Source organism: Amblyraja radiata, chromosome 27 (assembly GCF_010909765.2).
Source record: "Amblyraja radiata isolate CabotCenter1 chromosome 27, sAmbRad1.1.pri, whole genome shotgun sequence".
Lineage (NCBI taxonomy): Eukaryota > Metazoa > Chordata > Chondrichthyes > Rajiformes > Rajidae > Amblyraja > Amblyraja radiata.
The window spans coordinates 25,889,532-25,909,687 of record NC_045982.1 but is presented as its reverse complement, the minus strand read 5'-3'; the positions used below and the strand labels follow the sequence as shown (position 1 = coordinate 25,909,687).

The following is a 20,156-nucleotide window of genomic DNA, read 5'->3' as shown; positions in this document are numbered from 1 at the left end:
CTGCCTTCACACAGTCATGGCCCGTTGGTCTAAATCTAATCCCTTCCATAAATCTCCCGTTGGCCTGACCTGACCAGCCTTGCCTTACAGCCATTGGTTCTGTGCTTGATCTCACACAGACATCTTAGTCCATCAGTGTTGACCGCTTCATGTAAGATCCATGTATTTGGCTCCAATCCCAAAGTGGGTCAGGCAACATCTCTGGAGAACATGGATAGGCGACGTTTAGGCTCGGGACCCTGCTACACAAACGTTGCCCATCCATTCCCTCCAGAGATGCTACCTGACCCCCTGAGTTACCCAGCACATTGACTAGTACGGGTATCAGGGGTTACGGAGAGAAGGCAGGAGAATGGGGTTGGGAGGGAGAGATAGATCAGCCACGATTGAATGGTGGCGTAGACTTGACGGGCCAAATGGCCTAATTCTACTGCTATCACTTATGGACATTGTGTTCTACGAGTGATTCCAACATCTGTAGTACCTTGCAGCTCCCATAGACACTACCATGTAGTCGCCCCCTCTCTCTCTGAACCTCCGAGATACATGGCTCTGCCAGTCTTGGTCCCTCCACCTACCCTCAGCTCTCTCTCTGCAAAGGCAGTGAGTAACCAGGCTGTAGGGTGCGGTTTGCCTCAGCTGCCCCTTGTGGCCCCGTCCTCCCACAGGGGGCTGGCGAGGACTGATGGACAAATGCTGAGAGTTTCTCACTGCTGCCTTGGTGGGCGGGTCGCTCTCTACATAAAGTAGGTCCCTGGCGGCCGTGGACGAACACTTGTTGCCGAGTCTCGGCCACATCGAGGAATCCCGCCACACACACACACAAAACCACCAAGGTAAGCGGAGCGCTGGCAGCCGGCGTGGCTCCACTTTGGAGGCGGTGCAGCCGGGGACGGGCTCTATGGCAGAGTTTACAGGGAGTCAGGACAACAGGTGCGGAGAGCTGTGGCCGTGGGTATTCTGGCCGGGCCTCGGCACTGCAGTTGTGCGAGTTGTGGGGTAGACAAGTGCGGGGACTGGCGAAGGAAGTGAGAGCAGGGGCAGACAGGGGACAAGGAAGGAAACGGGCGAGGGATAACAGAGGGAATAAACAGAGCTGGGGGGGGTCAGGCGTGGACGGCAGGTAGAGGGAGGTTTAATGTCCCCAGCCACGATTGCGGCTGAGGGGGACCGGGGTGGATGAGAGGGTCGGGGTGAGGTGTGAGGACACTGAGCTGCTAATCTTGTCCCGGGGTGAAGTGGGATGGCCACGGCGAGGGAGGGAGCGGGTCGGGTCGGGGTTGTACACGGGCCAGGCGCGGCTGGTGGGACGGGACGGGGTGGGTTTGGGATGTAGGAGACTCTCTGGGACGCCGGACCTGCCCGCTCACTGTCTGCCCCGTGTGTTACAGGAGCGATGCCCACCAGCGTTTGGCTACTTGTGCTGCCGTGCCTGCTCGCCCCGGGACTGGAGGCGGCCGGTCGGCGCAGCCGCCGGGAGTTGAGTCCGGGACTGCACCGGGCCGGGCTCCGGGACCCCGGCGGCTCTTACTGCCGGCGCCTGGGCTCCTGCTGCCCCGGGCGGGACGACGCCTGCACCGTACCTTACATCGACACCATCTGTTACTGCGACCTCTTCTGTAACCGAACCGTGTCCGACTGTTGCCCCGACTTCTGGCCCTTCTGCATGGGCACCCGGCCCCCCTTCCACGCCGGACACGGTAAGCTCCAGCCCCGGGCGGGATGGGCCGGGGATGGGGTGGGCAGGGCGGGCAGGACGGGTCTGTGCGCTCATGTCAGCCGCTGCGTTATTTGCCTCTCGTGTTCGGGCTAGTGGAGGAATCGGGGAAATAGTGAGGGTGTGAGGGCTGGCATCGTATCGAGGGGCCGAATGTTCTCCTGTGGTACCTGGTGGTGGGAGGTGCAAGCGAGGCCCGGGCACCATTACTCCCGCACGGTCTGTAAATCTTAATGCAGCACGGTGAGAATCCACCCGGCCCATCAGTTTGGTGCTAACCACCAGGGGCATCCCACCAGTGTTCTACATCCCCACTCCTTGTCTTTTTGCAACATACACTCACCACATTCCTATCTATCCCCTCCCCAAAAACGACCTCTCACCATTACACCGGGTGACTGCCAGAGGCCAATAACCCCCCTACCCCTCCACCCCACCCCACCACACACACACACTCGCCGGGTTTACTGTTGGGAAGCGGGCCATGTGGCTGGACAGGGAACTTGCATACTCACCATAGACAGTCCGGCGGGGCTCATTGCCGGGTATTACTGCGAACTGTAGCCATAGGGAGGTGCTGATTGAGTGGTGGGTGCCCTGGGTACAGCTGTTCTCTGGCCCCACACTGACCCTTCTTCTCCAGAGGTACTGGCTGACCTCATGAATTACTCCAGTACCTTGTGTATTAACCAGCATCTGCAGTTCCTTGTTTCTCCACATATCACTTGCCATGTTCTGTCCCACCCCCACCTATCTTTTCCAGCTTTCTTCCCGTACTACAATCAGGCTGAAGAAGGGTCCTGACCTGAAACATCGTCCATCCATTCCCTCCATAGATTCTGCCTGACCCACTGAGATTCTCCAGCACTTTATGTTTCGGACAATATTCCTAATCTTGTAGAAGCCATGGACGGTGTTCTGTGTAGGGAAACGCTCAGGAAATCAGTCTGGAAGCCCAAAGAGGGCGATGATCGGGACAATTCAGGCCCCCTGGACTAGGACTCTTCATTTCCTGGCAATGTCTTGGGGCAGGAGGCTCTGTACCCACGGGGAACGGGGGCTGTAGTCCGTGCACCATCTGAAGGTGTTGTTGGGCTCTGGGAGACGTCTGTTTTCGGCTTCTGCAGGGTCTGAGGCCCGTGCCTTGGGTAGGATACTTCTCTCAGTGCTATTGATCAGGCAACGGCATTGATGCCTGCCAGCTGTCGGTCGGTTGTGGAGCCCCGTATGTGTGGTGAATTCAAATCATTTTCCCACTCTAACGCCCATTAGTGCATGAACAGAGCCCCCATAGCCACGCTGGTACTGTGTGTAGACACAGGGTCCTCCCACACTCCTCCAACTTGTCAACATGGGGTTAGCAATAGTTTTATTTTTCTTATGCTCTGTTTCTTCTCTGCTGAATGCTCTCTTTACTCTTCCAGAGTGCACAAGGAACGGACTGCAATATCCCATCGGGGCCACCTACAAAGACAACTGCAATCTGTGGTAAGATCCGTTTGCTCTCGACTCCAGTTCAAACTATGCTGGGATTTTGTCTCGCAAATTTGCTTGTTTTAGATCAGGCAGAACAGTCGGGGTCCAGGAGATTATGGTGATGGAAACATTATCCAACTCTTGTACAACCTCGGCATGTAGCCATGTTCTGCACCTGCCCATTGATGGCATTTGAAGTGTAATCACAATGGCGACGTTGACACTGTTTGCACATAGCAAGTTCACGTAGAGGGCAAGGTGATAACGGGCAGGACTGTTGGAGACGCAAGAAACCGCAGATCCTGGAATCGTTAGCAAACTACAAAGTGCTGAAATGACACAACAGGTCGATCAGCATCTGTGGAGGGAATGCACAGACGATTATTTGAGTCAGGTAGAGTCTGAAGAAGGGGGGGGGGGGGGGGGGGGGGGGGGGTTGGTCCAGAGACTGTCCAGGATTGCAGCCAGCAGGTTTCCTGGGAGGTCTCTGGAATGTTGTCATAAGTAAGTAAGTAAATTTATTGGCCAATTATTCACATACAAGAAATTTGCCATGGCGCTCCGCCCACAAGTAACAACATGACATACAGTGACGGTTACGAATGACTCGGAAAATACGAAACATTAATAATAATAAAACATTAATGATAAAGCACCATTGATCAAGCACGTGAACCAACAAAATACCAGATCAAAGGGAGGCTGCAGATTTTTGGCTGTTGAGTAGAGCAACTACTCGTGGATAAAACTGTTTTTATGTCTGGCTGTGGCAGCTTTGACAGTCCGGAGTCGCCTTCCGGAGGGAAGTGATCCAAAGATTTTGTGGCCAGGGTGAGAGGGGTCAGAGATGATCTTGCCCGCTCACTTCCTGGCCAACTATCCTCAACTATCTACTCTGGCTATCTACTCTGGCAGCTTGTTCCATATACCCGCCACCCTCTGTGGGGAAGAAGTTGCCCCTCGCGTTCCTATTAAATCTTCCCCCTCTCACTTTTAACCTATGCCTTTAGGTTCTTGATTCCTCTACCCTGGGTAAAGAACTGTATTCACCCTATCTATTCTCCTAAGGATTTTATACACTTCTATAAAATCTCTCCCTCAGTCTCCTGCCCCCAAGGAAAAAAGTCCTAGCCTGCCCAACCTCTCCCTCGAGTCCTTGAGTCCTGGCAAAATCCTCTTAAATCTCTGCACTCTTTCCAATGTAATGACATCTTTCATGGAGCAGGGTGACTAGAACTGAACACAATATTCCAAGTGTGTAGGAAAGAACTGCAGATGCGGGTTTAAATCGAAGGTAGACACAAAATGCTGGAGTAACTCAGCAGGACAGGCAGCATCTGTGGAGAAGGGTTTGAACCCGAAACATCACCCATTCCTTCTTTCCAGAGATGCTGCCTGTCCCGCTGAGTTACTCCAGCATTTTGTGTCTGCCTACAATATTCCAAGTACTGCCTCAGCCACAGCTTGTACAACTGTAACATAACACCCCAACTTTTATGCTCAATTCCCTGACTGTTTGCCAATGTACTAAAAACCTCCTACACCACCAGATCTACATGTGATGCTACTTTCAGGGGACAACGTACCTGTATTCCTAGATCCCTCTGCTCTATAATGCCCCTGTCACACTTATGCCCCTGTCCCACTTAGGAAACCTGAACGGAAACCTCTGGAGACTTTGCGCTCCACCCAAGGTTTCCGTGAGGTTCCCGGAGGTTTTTGTCACTCTCCCTAATGGTCGTAAGTGGTTTACACTTCTTCAATGTTCCGGCGATTATTTCAAAAAATTAAAAACCAGCCTCCACTAAAAATAGGTTGCCGTTTTAAAAATCGGTAATTTTTTAGTCGAAGCCGGTTGCGATGCTAGTTGAAGGTGGTTACCGGAGGTTGCAGGTAGTGGAAGGTAAGACCTCCCTGGTGGAATAAAACTGGGTGAAAAAAAGGTTAATATTAACATAAGCATGTGACCTCTGTCACTCCTGGGCCTGCTCAATCATAGTTGCACAGTTCTTTTAGCAGAGAAAAGTTTTATTTTCTTACAATAAAAGCCTCTCAGGTTTTTTTTTTTTTAAATCCATCTGAACCATGAGAGCAGGGAAGGTACAAGTTAGGTGGATGTTACTAAAAGTACATCTACTTCTTGAAAGGCTGATGAAGCAAAAGGGCTGCTGCTGCTTGGTCCACTGTGATCCAGCCTAGGTTTTGACTTCCCAAATGCAACGCCACCTTTGAATTAAACTGCTTTAGCCGTTCCTCGGCCCACTTTCCCAGCTGATCAAGATCCTGCTGTAATTCCTAATAACCATCTTCATTGTCTATGATTCCAGCTATTTTAGTGTCAGATGATTTGGCATCATCTGCCCAAATTCCATAGATTCTAGAAAGGTTCCCACAAAGTGCATGCTGGCAAATGTATTGCCCCACTATTACGAAAGGCAGGAGAGGGGAAAGGAAATTATAGTCCAGTTGGTCTGACATCAGTCGGAGAGACTGTGACTGGAGTTCTTTCTATGGTGGTGCAGTTCCTGTTGATGCAATCGTGACGTTTAAGGGGCTTTTAGATAGGTACACGGACGTGCAGGAGTGGTGGGATATGGATCACGTGCGGGGGAAATTAGTTTGACTTGGCATCATGTTGGGCTCAGACATTGTGGGCCGAAGGGCCTGTTCCTGTGCTGCACTGTTTCATGTTCAGTGTTGTCACATTGTGGTGTCGGCTGGTCCAGTTGGGGTGAGGACCCTGTGAAGGCCCAGCCCCAACCAGGGCTGCCAGCTCAGGACTGCCTCTCGATCCTCATTCACCAGGGCTGTCTCAACCGCATTCAAAGCCAAGGCCTGTTGACCTAAAGGCAGCAGCCTGAACATTGACTCTTGCCTTATCCTTGGTATTTAATTATCCGCCCCCCCCCCCCCCCCCCCCCCCCCCCCCCCCCCCGCCTAATGACTACAAGATTGGAAAGCAGCTGTCACGTGGTCCCTGCTGCCAATTGTAGTGAATTGTAAACTAGCAGCTTTGTGTTCACTGTGAAGGCTTCAAACCAACTCCGTCAGTGTGCGCAGCCAGTGGGTTATTGCTCTTCATGGCTGGGATCGGGCTGTTGAAGGCAAGGCTACTGCTCAACATAGAACAGTGCAGCACAGGAACAGGCCCTTCAGCCCACAATATCCGTGCCGAACATGATGCCAAGTTAAACTAAGCTCCTCTGCCGGCATGTGATCCATATCAAAGATAGACACAAAGTGCTGGAGCAACTCAGCGGATCAGGCAGCATCTCTAGAGAAAGAGGAAGGGTGACGTTTCAGGTCGGGACCCTTCTTTAGATCATATCCCTCTGTTTTCTACATATCTATGCGCCTATCCTAAAGCCTCTTAAACTCCGCTATCGTATCTGCCTCATTGTTCCAGTCACTTACCCCACTCTGTTTTAAAAAGAAAAAGCCTGCCTCGCACATCTACTTTAAACTTTGTCCCATTCACCTTGAAGCTTTGCCCTCCAGTCCTTGACGATTCCACCCTGGGAGAAAAGGTCCGACTATCTACCCTGTCTATGCCTCTCATCATTTTATAGACATGTCGGGTCTCCCCTTGGCTGCCACAGAGAAAACAGTCCAAGTTCATACAGCCTCTCCTTATGGCTAATGCCTTGTAATCTGGTTAATTAGTAAACCTCGTCCTCTCCAAAGCCTCCACATCCTCCTTGAAATGGGATGACTAGAATTGCACAGAGCTTTCCAAATGCAGCCTGACCAAAGTCCTTTGCAAAACTTTGACTCTTATACTCAGTGCTCCGACCAATGACGAAACGCTACCATATCCTTCTTTCCTATGCTGGAGTTTGTTGTCCTTCATACCATGCATTTGAACAGAGTAGGTCAGTAAGCTATTGAAATGGGCACATATCGGTCTCTCATCTTGGGAGTTCCGGGATTGAGAGTAATGTTGGTTAAACCTCGTTCCTAAGGGGCAGCCGTGCCCCTGCTGTTTTTCACCATGAATCAGTAGCGGTGTCATCACCGTGCCCTCGGGCTGGCTATCTCTTCCAGCGTACCTTTGCAGCACCAGGAAGGTCAGATCTCCCAGGTGGCTGAGCAGTGGCACTGAGGACAACCACTCTCCCAGTCCCAGGGTACCAGGTGCAAAAAGGAACTGCAGATGCTGGTTTATACTGAAGATAGATACAAAGTGCTGGAGTAACTCAGCAGGTCAGGCAGTATCTCCAGAGACGCAGGACGGGTGATGTTTCGGGTCGGGATCCTTCTTCAGTCCAGAGGCGTCCAGCACACGCTGTGCTTTACCTGCAATACCAGCTCATCAGATGACTTGGTGTTTGCAGAGGCTGCAGGAAAGGAAATGAATCACACTGATGACATTATAATACGGCAATCAGTTTGTAATGTTGTTGAAGTTGTTCCCAGTAAAGGTATGCCTCCCCTCCCTGTCTGGGAGAGCCTAGTGCTTGGTATCTGTCCTTTGCCCTTGTTGGAGTGCTTGGAGTTATGGCTTCCGGACATTGTGTACACAACAAATACAATACTGTACGTACCTCTGGGGGAGGTTGTGTGCCTCCTTCCTAACCGCGTCCTGACTCCAGGTGTGTTTTTACTCCAGAGATAAAATAATATTTTGTAGACTCAGTAGAGAAACACAACCCTCTGCTTGTGCCTATCAGCAAGGACAATTTACAATGATGGCTTCCTTACTCCACCCAACCTAAGAGATTGTTAGTACAACATGGATAACAAAGCTGATTAGTGTCTGAGCCAATGTTATGCTCAATAGAATGCACACACTGAGAAAGTTAGAACAGAGGCGCAGGAAATAATGTTAATGTAACTGGGGTGGTGGTTGAGATGGATATTAGTTTTGATTATTGTCACGTGTACCAAGGTACAATGAAAAGCTTTTATAGCGTGTTAACCTGTCAGCGGAAAGACAATACAGGATTACAGTCGACCCATCCACAGTGTACAGCCACATGATAAAGGAAATAACATTTAGTGCAAAATAAAGTCCAATAAAGTCCAATTGAAGATAGTCCAAGGGTCTCTAGTGAGGGAGATATTAGCTCAGGACTGCTCTCTAGTTGTTGATAGGATGATTTAGTTGCCTGATAGCAGCCAGGAAGAAACTGTCCCTGAATCTGGAGGTGTGCATTTTCATATTTCTGTATCCCTCGTCTGACGGGAGAGGGGAGAAGAGAGAGTGATTGGGATGAGACTGGTCTTTGATTATGCTGGTGGTCTTGCTGAGGCAGCGTGAATTGTAAATGGAGTCAATGGAAGGGAGGTTGGTTTTTGTGATGGTCTAGGCTGCGTCCACAATTCTTTGCAATTTCCTACGGTCTTGGATGGAGGTGCTCCCAAATTGTGCTTTGATGCTCTCGATAAAATGCTTTTACGGTGCATCTCTTGAAGTTGGTGAGAGTTGTTGAGGACATGCCAAACTTCCTAAGCCGTCTATGGCCATTGCTTTGATATGGGTGGTTCAAGACAAGTTGCTGGCAATATTTGCTCCGAGGTACCTAAAGCTTTCAACCATACTTCAGCACCATCAATCCATACCAGGATATGATAGAGGCATTTAAAAGGCTTTTGGATAGGCACATGGAATGGAGGAATATGGATCAAGTGCAGACAGAAGAGATTAGTTTCATGTTCGGTATGGACATTGTGGGCCACAGGGCATGTTCCTGTGCTGTGCTGTTCTATGTTTTAACTGCAGCGTGTACCAACAGGCAGAGGCAGGGCTGGACACTGAGGGCTTGTCCTGTACTCAGTACAGGTCCTCAGCTGCCCACTCGCTGTGTGTGGTGCGTGTCTAGGTGCTGGCACCGAGCCACACACTGACTGCGGGTACCATAGACCGCACCCGTCACATCAAACACAAAGTGCAGCAGGAACTCAGTGGGTCAGGCAGCATCTATGACGGGAACGGATAGATGACGTTTCGGGTGGGAACCCTTCTTCAGACTGATTGTAGGTGGGGGTGGGGAGGGGGGGATTTCCAAATGTCCTGCTCAATAGAATGACCCCAGCATCTACAGCTGAAGCCCCAGGCATCATGTTAAACATCTTCATTAGGCACATGAGCCTTGTACTGGTTTGCATGTGTGTGTTTGTGAGCGTTGAAGTCAGGCCAGGTGCAGAGCTAGGAACTCCCAAGGTTAGCATTTCAAGGATAGTCTGGAGTGGAACTAGAGCACAATATGGAAAAAATGTTGCTGCATTTCAGTTGAGTGATGAAGCTTTTTCCAACGTTTTGTTGTGTTTCCAAAGGCTGGTCGCCGTGTGACCCATCCCCCAGGGATTTAATTGCCTGCTCACAATGTTGCATCATTTCCTTCAGAACATCCCGGCTCCTTATCTTTTGAACTCCAGAATTCCGTACGGTTTGACAGAGTGGATTTTCAATGTTCCCTCCCATAAAAGGCTAAACAATTCTCAGATTAAGGTGGGAATTCTGTGAAATTTGGAAGAATGCTTGCTGATTGTTTACATTGGGTGGTTGATATCTTTACAAGCTGGACCATCCTCAGAAATAAAGCACTGTTCTAGGTATAGAATGCATGATTTGTTTACATTTGTGTGAGCTCCTGTATCTGTTTTACACTACAATTACAATGTAACTAGTGATCCACCATATCCCTCCCTATCTTTACATTTCACTCCTCCTCTTCTCCTTATACAACAGCCTTTTGTCTAGTTTTCACCTCTAGCTTTTGCCACTTATTCCACCCATCTGCCAATCAACCCCCCCCCCCACCTGTATCCACCTGTCACTTGCCAGGCTTTGTCCTGCCTCTCCCCCCCCACCTTTTTTCCAGCTTTCTCACCCCCCCCCACTCTCATTCGGAAGAAGACGTTTTGAGTCCTGACCCAAATGTCACCTGTCCATTCCCTCCCCAGGTAGTTCCTCCAGCACTTTAATTTGCACAAGATTCCAGCATCTGCTGTTCTTCGTGTCTGCGCCAGCTTTCTTTGGTTGGAATGCTGATAAGGGTGGCATCCATTGCCCACACCAAGCCAACCTTGAGAACTTGGTGACAAGCCACCGCATTGAATCATTGCTCCACATGCTGAGAGTTGTTGTGCTGGCAATTGCAGGATTAGAATGGGCAACACTGTTGCGCAGCTGGTAGTGCCACTGCCTCACAGCACCAGAGACACGGGTTCAATCCTGAGAATTGAAGCAAGGATGTAATGCTAACCCTTTCTCAGATGACGGTTATGCATCAGTCTGTGGGTCAAAGCCTTGGGAAAGGTGTAGAGACTTCTTAGAACATGGCCAGGGGTGAGAAACTCTGGATAGGCACAGAGTGCTGGAGCAATTCAGCGGGTCAAGCAGCAGCTCTGGAGGAATGGAACAGGTGATGTTTTGGGTCGGAGCATTTCAGCCAGACGATGAACTGGAGAAGCTGGGGGTAGTTTTTGCTTGGAGCAGAGAAGGTTAAGAGGTTTTCAATCAAATATTTAGATTATTAATGTTTTTGATTTTGTGTAAGAACAAAGTATTGTAAGTGGCAGCTGCATACTATAACTGATGGGCACAATAGACCAGTAAATGACCAATGGTACCTTCAAAAGGAAATTGGATAACTGAGGCAAGTGTGAGGAGGAGTGGGCTTGTTTAGAAAGCTACTTTAAAGAGGCGCACAGGATGTTGATGAGGCTGCATATGGAGTATTGTGTTATGAAGAGTGCCATTAAGCTGGAAAGAGTGCAGAGAAGATTTCCGAGGATGTTTCCAGGAGAAGGGCCTGAGTTATAGGAAGAGGTTGGGCAGATGATCTTGTAGACATAAAGTCATGAAATAGGAACTTGAGGGGAAACATTTTCACGCAGAGGGAGGTAGTTATATGGAATGAGCTGCCAGAGGAAGTAGTTGAAGCACAACAATAACAACATTTAAAAGTCCTTCAGACAGGTAAATGGATGGGAAAGGTTTAGGGGATATGGGCCAAATGTGGACGAATGGCATTAGATTAGATGGAGCAACTTGATCAAGTTGGGCCGATCACAAACAAAGACGTGGGTGGGGTTTCAGCAGCAGAGGTGTCAAAATACTCTTTGACTCTAACATCTTTGCTCTAAATCCAGTCATTGAGGTGAGGTAGAGACTGGAGAGATCACACCACATATTCTTGCTATACCCCACTGAAGATCAATCCATGCAGTGGTGTTTAAGTGTGTGATAGGCCGTTCTGGTTATTACTGTAGTCCAAAAGAACACAGGAATGCTGCCCCTGATTACATTGGCAGTTTTCCTGAGGCAGCGTGAAGGGCAATTTGCGTGATAGACCGGGCTACATCCATATCTCTTGGCACTTTCCTGCCGTCTGTGGCAGAGCAGTTGCCAAACCAAATGGTGGTGCTTACTTTGGGTGAAAGATGGAGGGTGGAACCATCCGGTAGTGTGCTGCAATAATCTGATCTCAAACAATAGTGTGGATGGGGTTTCAGCAGCAGATGATCTAAAGCAGAGCAGTGCCAATATGAGGCCAGGGTAATGCATGGTGATGGATGCTGGGGCAGAGGAAGGTGCAATTCTCTGGCCATTTACAACACAATGGAAAAGTTCTTCAATTGAACTCAGAAGGCTGTGGAGAACCTGCGGAGCATTTCTGCCCTTGTGTCATTTCTTTAGCTTTTGTATTGATATATGTACGGTGTGGGGCCTGTGTCTAAGCTCCTTGTTCTCCATGCCTCTGAGGGTTTTACATTGACAAGTCAGTCTATAGTTCTCTGCCCAGGCACCACACACTCGTCTTGCTTGTCCTGCTACCAGCACTGAGGTCCCATGAAGGCCTATTGCTAAACGTAGGAGAGTCACAGATGGTGGAGATGGGCATGGAGCGGTGCTGGACTCTGTGGAGGGTGCCAGGGGGTTAAAGGAATGTCCTACCATGCCACTTCTGGACAATGTTTGAAGTTGTATAGTCATGCAGAATGGAAATGGTCCCTTCAGCCCATTGAGTCCATGCTGGCCATAAACCACCCATTGAAAGTGATCCTTAATCTAATTCCATTTCATCCTCTCCACATTTCATCAACTCCCCCCAGATTCTACCACTCACCAAACACACAACGAGCAGCTTACAGGGGCTGGTTACCGACTGACCCGCACGTCTTTGAGATGTGGGAGGAATACCTCGTTGTCACAGGGAGAAGGTGCAGACACTCCCACCTCTTCTCCTTCTCACTGGGCCCACCATGCCTGTCCCCATCTGCTGATTGTGCAGTAGTCACAGAGCCCTGTTCTGCTGCAGACACTATTTGCCCTAATGCAGGTCCTGATGAATTTTGCAGTCATACCTTGCACTGAGATGGCCACGTTAAGTAAAACTGCCAGTTACCCAAAACATGGCAAAGGCTTGTTACGGCTTCAACCAGCTTTCACCGTTCTTGAACTTGCCTATTCCCACCTCATCTCACCCCTCACAGCCCTGTCCATTGATTGCCATGTCCACCCGTCACTGGGGTCCCGTCCATTCAAGGGATTTACACTGAGCTTATAAAGCTTTGATTTGAACCTGTGACACATTGTGTCCAATTCCTTCGATGTTTGTAATATGGAAGAGTTTACTATTCTCCACTGAATAGTCACTTCCTCAAGGAAGTCATGGAAGTCAGTCTGGCAAGTTATTCTTGTTCTGGAATGTAAGAACAAGAACAAAAACAATATAGAGACAGGAGCAGCCCGTTTTGTTCCAATAATCTATTACCAAAATGTAAATAGCGAGTGGGCAGAAAGTGGGGGGATCCATACAAAGTGAAGAGATGTAGCCACGGATCGATGAGCAAGCAACAAACTGCTGGAGTGGAAAATGGACAGGTGACATTTTTCGATCAGGACCCTTCTTCAATCTGATGGAGCAGAGGGGAGATGTATGGTAGAAAGAGCAAGAGCTGACAAGTGAAAGGTGAATCCAGGTGAAGAGGTGGTAGGTGGATCAAGGAGATGGTAACCAAAGCTGGAGGTGATTTGGAGAAGACAAACGAGCATAAATCATGGAATCTGTTAAGAAAGTAATGTGGGGTGTGAATTGAAGGACCTGAGATAAGGAGGGATGGTGGGTGGGAGAAAGAGGTGTGGGGGGGGGGGGGGGGGGGGTGTAGAGAAATGGCATGATACAAAACCTATATATAATTAATATATTATATACATATAGCAAGTGAATGTAGTCAAGGATGAGGAGTGGGAGGTGAACAATAGGGGGCAACTGGATCATTCTGGCATGATGATGACACAGATTTGATGGACAAAATGGTCTGGTTCCATGCTCCAACTATTGTGATTCCGTGGGCCAGAATAAACAGGCAAGATATCAATAAAAACTGGGAAGGGTGGAGGCGATGGAGGGTGTGAAAACTGGCAGTGGGGTGAAACGAGTGTTGATAGAAGGGGCATCGCTTGGGGCAGATACCCGTGAAGGTCCTTCAGAGGGGGGGTGTAGGTGTGGTTTTAGGGACGAGAGACTTTGGCTGCAAGATTAGGGTAGAGAAGATGAAGTTTTCAGAGAAAAGGAGGCTGAAGGAAGACTTTACCTCGGATTATGGGATCATAACAGGTTTGAATAAAGTGAGCAAAGCTTGTTCGTCAGCTGATGATCTGAACAAAGAGACATAGATTCATTGAGTGAGAGTCCTAAAGCATGGGACCTACCCCTTAAGCCCAACTCTGCCTAGCCGACCAAAATGTCTCTCCAAGCTGCTCCCATTTGCTGGCATTTGGTCTACGTCCTTCCAAACCTTTCCTGCCCATGTCTAAATCTCTTTTACATTTTGTTATTGTATCTGCCTCAACCATTTCCTCCAGCAGCTCGTTGGCAAGATGGCATGATGTGAGGGAGAACTGTTATGAGCAGTGAGTAATAATAGACTGAAATCACTGACCAGCAGTGTGGTCAAAGTGGAAACTGTCAATAAGTTCAGGAGGAAACTGAGTTGGTTCTTGAGGAGACAGAACGGGGCGATGAGTAACTCTACATGGTCAACAGGGAGCTGGTGTGCTGAATGGTCCTCTCCTGTGTTTAAATGCCTAGTGGCTGTGTATGTGCTGAGACCATGCATTGAAGTACAGCTTACTTCATTCTTAAGATCTAAATTCAGCCTCGTGTCTTTTAAAGTGTGTTAGAGACCAAGACCATTAATCATTAATCTTTCTTGACATTTCACGGAGCTTGGCTATTATGGATGTGAAAGAATGGACCTGGAAAAATATGTACACGCTGGATAGGGAGGGGCAAAATAGTTGTTTGAAATGGAAGGAGTGAAGGGCAGTTGTACTTTTGTGAATCTCATTAGCGAGTGACGCCGAGTCAAGGATCATTGGAGCTCAGGATTTATTTGGAGCGGCATCAGTGCTCATTAAGTGACCGTGCTTCTGCTCTGCAGTGAAATGAGCCCGAGGGGAAGGGTGAAGGAGGAATGAGTGGGTCGGTAATGCCCCATTAACCAGCATAACCTTGCATGATAAATAGTCACAACAAAGTGGCAAGCCACAGCCAAAACACGATAACTATGAACACGTAACAGTGGCTGGAATTCCAAACAAACCTTTCCTTAAAAGGAGCCCCTTCCTACTTCTCCCACGGAATGAGGGGAGAAATCTGTAGTAACACTGCAAGGAAAACAAATTAACCATTGAGTAGATGGATCATAAAAAACAAACCCATTATAAATACTTCCCGGAATTAACTGAATTGAACAGCCCACCCACACCCTCTTCTCCATCACCCCAATTAATAGGACACTCATCAATAGGTGCAGGAGTAGGCCATTCGGCCCTTCGAACCAGCACCGCCATTCAATGTGATCATGGCTGATCATCCCCAATCAGTACCCCGTTCCTGCCTTCTCCCCATATCTCCTGACTCTGCTATTTTTAAGAGCCCAATCTAGCTCTCTTGAACGCATCCAGAGAACCTGCCTCCACAGAGGCAGAGAATTCCACAGACTCACCACTCTCTGTGAGAAAAAGTGTTTCCTCATCTTCGTTCTAAATGGCTTACTGCTTATTCTTAAACTGTGGCCCCTGGTTCTGGACTTCCCCAACATCGGGAACATGTTTCCTGACTCTAGCGTGTCCAAGCCCTTAACAATCTTATATGTTTCATTATGTACTCTCTGTAACACACGGAGACAACATCCAAGTACCTTCTAACAAAATACTGGTTGAATCACGAGCACTGAAATATGCTCCCCATAACACTCTCCCAGTGCACTGTGCACACTTTAGTGCCCCTCATTGAAGATGAGAAAGACCAGCATTGGAGGCAGTCCATAAGAGATTCCACTCAGCTAATTCCTCAGTTGAGGGTGTTGTCATGGAAATGGGTCCTTCGGCCTAACTCATCCACACTGACCAAGATGCCCCCACTGCACTAGTCCCACCTGCCAATGTTAGGCCCATATCAAAACCTTTCCTATCCATTTACCAGTTTACATGTCTTTTCAATTCTGTTATAGTACCTGCTTCAACTACCTCCCCTGGCAGCTTGTTCCCATCACCTTCTGAGTGAAAAGGGTACCCCTTGGGTTCCTGTTAAACCTTACTTCTCTCATTTTAATCCTATGTCCTCTGGTTCTCGATTCCCCTGCCTTGCATTCACCCTATCTATTCCCAAGATCTTGCACATCTGTGTAAAATCAGCCTCCTGTGCTCCGGGGAGTAATGTCCTAGCCTGTACAATCTTTCCCGATAGCACAGGTCTCTGAGCCCAGGTGACATCCTCGTACATCTTCTCTGTACTTCTTTCAGTGCTTTCACCTATGAAGGGCATCTTGAACAAGGGGACATTGTTACAAGATTAGGGGGGGCGCATTCAAAATGCCATTCAATCATTGCTGACCTATCTTTCCCTCTCAACCCGATGTTCCTGCCTTCTCCCTGTAACCCTTGATTGCCTTACTAATCGGGAACCTATCAATGTCCACATTAAAAATACCAAATGACTTGGCTTCCACAGCCGTCTGTGGCAATAAATTCCTCAGATTTACCACCCTGTGCCTGAAGAAATTCCTCCTCATCTCCATTCTAAACGGATGTCCTTTTATTCTGAGGCTGTGGCCTCTGGTCCTGGAAACATCGTCTCCACATCCACTATCTAGGCCTTGACCAATAACTCCATCGATTTGTATGGCCCAGTTTGATACCAAATGCAACAATGGTTAAGAGGAACTGAAGGGATGAAGTGTAAAGAGGCCCAACGCTGGCAAGCTGCCCCATATCCTGGCACTCGGTCAAGGGTGGGAGTGGCAGATGATGGGCACTCTGCCAGTAACCCAGTTGCTTGTGAACTTTCCCCCGGGCACGTATCAGCAGCCCAGACCACCAGCTCAGCTCGGGATGGCCGGCACTTTAAGATTCCCTCCAAAAGCACTGGTAGAAGCAGCCAGCACCCAGGGGATATGTTAGTGCATACAAGGTTAAGCTTCTAAATACGGCAGTTTTGGTCCCAGTGGAAGCAGGGCTGAATGTGGACAGTTGCCGTGTAAATGCAATGGGATGACCTCTTGGTTCAGCCCCACACTGAGCTTCCCATAAGCGGAATAATAAAGAGACTTACATTTATAGAATGGTTTTCATAACCTCAAACTCCCAAAGAAACATTCTTTGCGGAGTTGTCAGTTTTATAATGTGGGACACAGCAAGTTCCCCACGTAGTGATGTAACGAATTTGCTGATGGAGGGATGGGCATTGAAGGGGCAGCTGGGGGACTCCAAGAGTTAAGAGTCAAGAGTGGTTTATTGTCACGTGCCCAGAAACAGAACAATGAAGTTTTTATTCTTTTTTTTTTTTTTTTTTTTTTTTTTTTTTTTTTTTTTTTTTATTAGAAGTACGGTAAATTACAATAACACACAACACATATATCTTAATACATTTTTTGTACCGCTTCATTTTTTTTTTTTTTTAAAGCTTTAAGAAAAAGATAGAAGTAAGGAAAGTAAAGAAGGTGCGCAAGAGTTGTGAAGTGCAGAAGAGTGTTGGGAAAAGAAAGCCCCTTAGAAAAGAAGTTAGAGAAGGAAGTAAAGTAAGAAAGTAGACCCTAGAAAAGAAAGAAAAAGAAAGTAAGGACAATCGCTCTATTATAACATTAAACTCCGCAGAAAGACTACCAACCAAGTCTGTTTTTGTTGTTTTATCTCCCAATGCCAGGTCCTGATACCATTTATTTATTTATTTATTTTTAAAAATTACTATTGCACCTCATGCTTGTAATAGGTCCATAAACGTAGACCATGTCTTTTGGAATTGGTTTGCTTTATCTGCTAAGAGGAATCTCATCTCTTCCAGATGTAATGTTTCAAACATATTTGATATCCACATTTTTATTGTTGGTGTGGGCGCATTTTTCCAGAATTTAAGTATGAGCTTTTTTCCCATTATTAGCCCGTAATTGAGTAAATTCTTCTGATACACGTTTAATTCAGGGATACCTTCCGATATCCCAAAAATGATCCATTCTGGTTTTGGTACCAGTTTTATTTTAATTAATTTTGAAAAAATATCAAATATTCCATGCCAGAATTTTTGGATTTTTGTACAAAAAACAAAAGAATGCGCTATGGTAGCTTCTTGACACAGACATTTATCACAGATTGGTGAAACATTGGGAAAGATTTTATTTAATTTAGTTTTTGAATAGTATAGTCTATGTAATGTTTTGAATTGGATAAGCGTATGTCGTACATTGATCGAGCATTTATGCACCTGTAGTAAATGTTTATCCCAGCTCTCTTTTGAAATTTTTATAGCTAATTCTTGTTCCCAGTCTCTTCTAATTCCATCTGTTGTGGGTATTTCTATGTTTAAAATGATATTATATAAGTACGATATTAAGTTAGCTGATTCCGCCTTTGTCTTCATTGCTTCATCCAGTAAGTCGGAAGGCATATTATGATAGTCTTTTGTGTATTTTTTCAAATAATCACAAATTTGAAGATATTTAAAATATTGGTTATTTTTCAAATTATATTTCAGTTGTAGTTGTTGAAATGATAGTAATTTTCCCACTTCATACAGATCTTCGAGCGTTTTGATTCCCATTCTTTCCCAATGTATAAATGATTTGTCTATGATTGATGGTTTAAACGATGGGTTATTGGCTATTGGTATTGAGAGAGATAGGTTTCTTAATTTTAGATTCTGTTTTATTTGTTGAAGTTTTTATTCTTATGGGTCATTGAGATATAACACCACCACCACCAACCCAGCCGCACTGTCAGCCTTCCTTCATTTCTGGAATGATGCAACAAAGGAGTCCATCTGGCCCATGCTGATTAGTCATGGAGTCATACAGCATGGAAACAGGCCCTTCAGCCCACCTCATCTATGCTGACAAAGGTGCCCCATCCAAGCTCATTCCATTTGCCTGCGTTTGACCCATATCCTGTACAAACTTTCCCATCGTGTGGCTGTCCAAGTGTCTTTTGAATGCTGTTATACTTCCTTCCCCAACTACCTCCTCAAGCAGCTTGTTCCATATACCCACCACACTTTGAATGAAAAAGTTACCCTTCAGGTTTCTATTAAATCTTTCCCTTCTCACTTTAGACCAGGGGTCGTCAACCTACGGCCCCCGGGCTGAATGCGGCCCGTAACCCGAAATCATCCGGCCCGCAGGCGGATTTTTCCCCCCGTAATCATCCAGCCCGCTAGGCGCCGAGCTCTGGCTGTACCGCATCCTGCGCAAAGCCGCCGGCACGGCCGCGCACCTTCGGTGAACACATTTAAGAAAGAGCTGCAGATGCTGGAAAAATCGAAGGTAGACAAAAATGCTGGAGAAACTCAGCGGGTGAGACATGCAAGGATTGCATGAGGCTGCCTCACCCCTGAGTTTCTCCAGCATTTTTGTCTACCTTGTGTGAACACGTGATTTGATGCCTGCCATTCAGGGCGGGATGGGGGTGGGATCCATGTGTACACGTGATAGATGTGGCCCGCCATCCACTCACGGACATGCGTCCTGTCCCCTGTGCAGAACAAGGTTGGCGACCCCTGCTTTAGACCCATGTGTCTGGTTCTTGATTCCCTTACCCTGGGTAAGAGACGGTTAGCACCCACTGTCTATTTCCCCTCTTGATTTGGTACTCCCCTGCCCCTGTGGGGTGTGTGAGGGAGATGGGGCTGTATTTCCTTGCCTGAGACTGTCTCTTGGCACTGCATTGTACCAAGTGCCTGAAATATGGCCTTGGTCAATAGTGGGACTTGAACCTTGAACCCTGAAGTGACAACGGAGCCTCTGTACTCTGTGTTCTTAGATGAAAGTGGGCAGCATTCATGCTGCTGAGAAGTGGACATGTGTGCAGGTAGATGGGTGATCCAGTTAACTGCCTGTGTTCCTGGCGACAGTTTTTGTGCTTCCTGTTTATCTTTTACAGAATAACCCTTCGGCGATCCAATGCATTGTAAAGGCTCTTCCGACAAGTTGTCCAAATGAAACAAAAGGTGGCGATTACAATCCTGCCTCACCCTGCTGGGTGAAAATATTTTCATCAATTCTCTTAATCTTGCACCAATTCGTGTTAATCCAACGCCCTCTACTTATCTGAGGAGAGATAGGCCCTTTTCTCACAATCAAAGCTTCTCAGAATTTTGTAAATCAACTTTAATTCCTGCACCAAAGCAAAAACAAACATCCACTATCTAATCTTTCCACGTAGTTGAAATTCTTTTGATCTGTAAACTCTTCCAAGTGCAATAGCATTGTTCCTGAACCGTGGTGTCCTAGTCTTTGCAGTACCTCACGCTGATGGTAATTTGTGTTTGACATAGTTCCAGCAGAACTTCACTGATTCAAGCACTCAGCCAATAACAGCAGATGTCTGAAACAAAATATAAAGCACTGGTGGAACTCAGCGGGTCAGGCAGCATCTGTGGCGGGAATGGACAGGCAATGTTTGGGGTCGAGATCCTTCGTCAGACTGATTGTTGTAGGAGGAGGAGCTTGAAAAGAGGGG

At 47.5% G+C, this 20,156-nt stretch overlaps 1 protein-coding gene across 2 annotated transcripts in view; it reads left to right on the top strand.

Annotated features, from left to right (window-relative positions):
* The first annotated feature begins 693 nt into the window (after positions 1-693).
* The window catches only part of tinagl1 (tubulointerstitial nephritis antigen like 1), a 37,995-nt gene continuing 18,532 nt past the window's right edge, over positions 694-20,156 (top strand). Inside the window, exons 1-3 of one of the 2 annotated variants that reach the window (XM_033045496.1) lie at positions 694-836; positions 1,392-1,700; positions 3,142-3,205. In XM_033045496.1, coding sequence (XP_032901387.1) covers positions 1,397-1,700; positions 3,142-3,205 — 368 coding nt within the window. In that variant the 5' untranslated portion in view covers positions 694-836; positions 1,392-1,396. Of the gene's footprint in view, positions 934-1,391; positions 1,701-3,141; positions 3,206-20,156 lie in introns of both variants that reach the window. The other variant, XM_033045495.1, reaches the window with a different exon arrangement.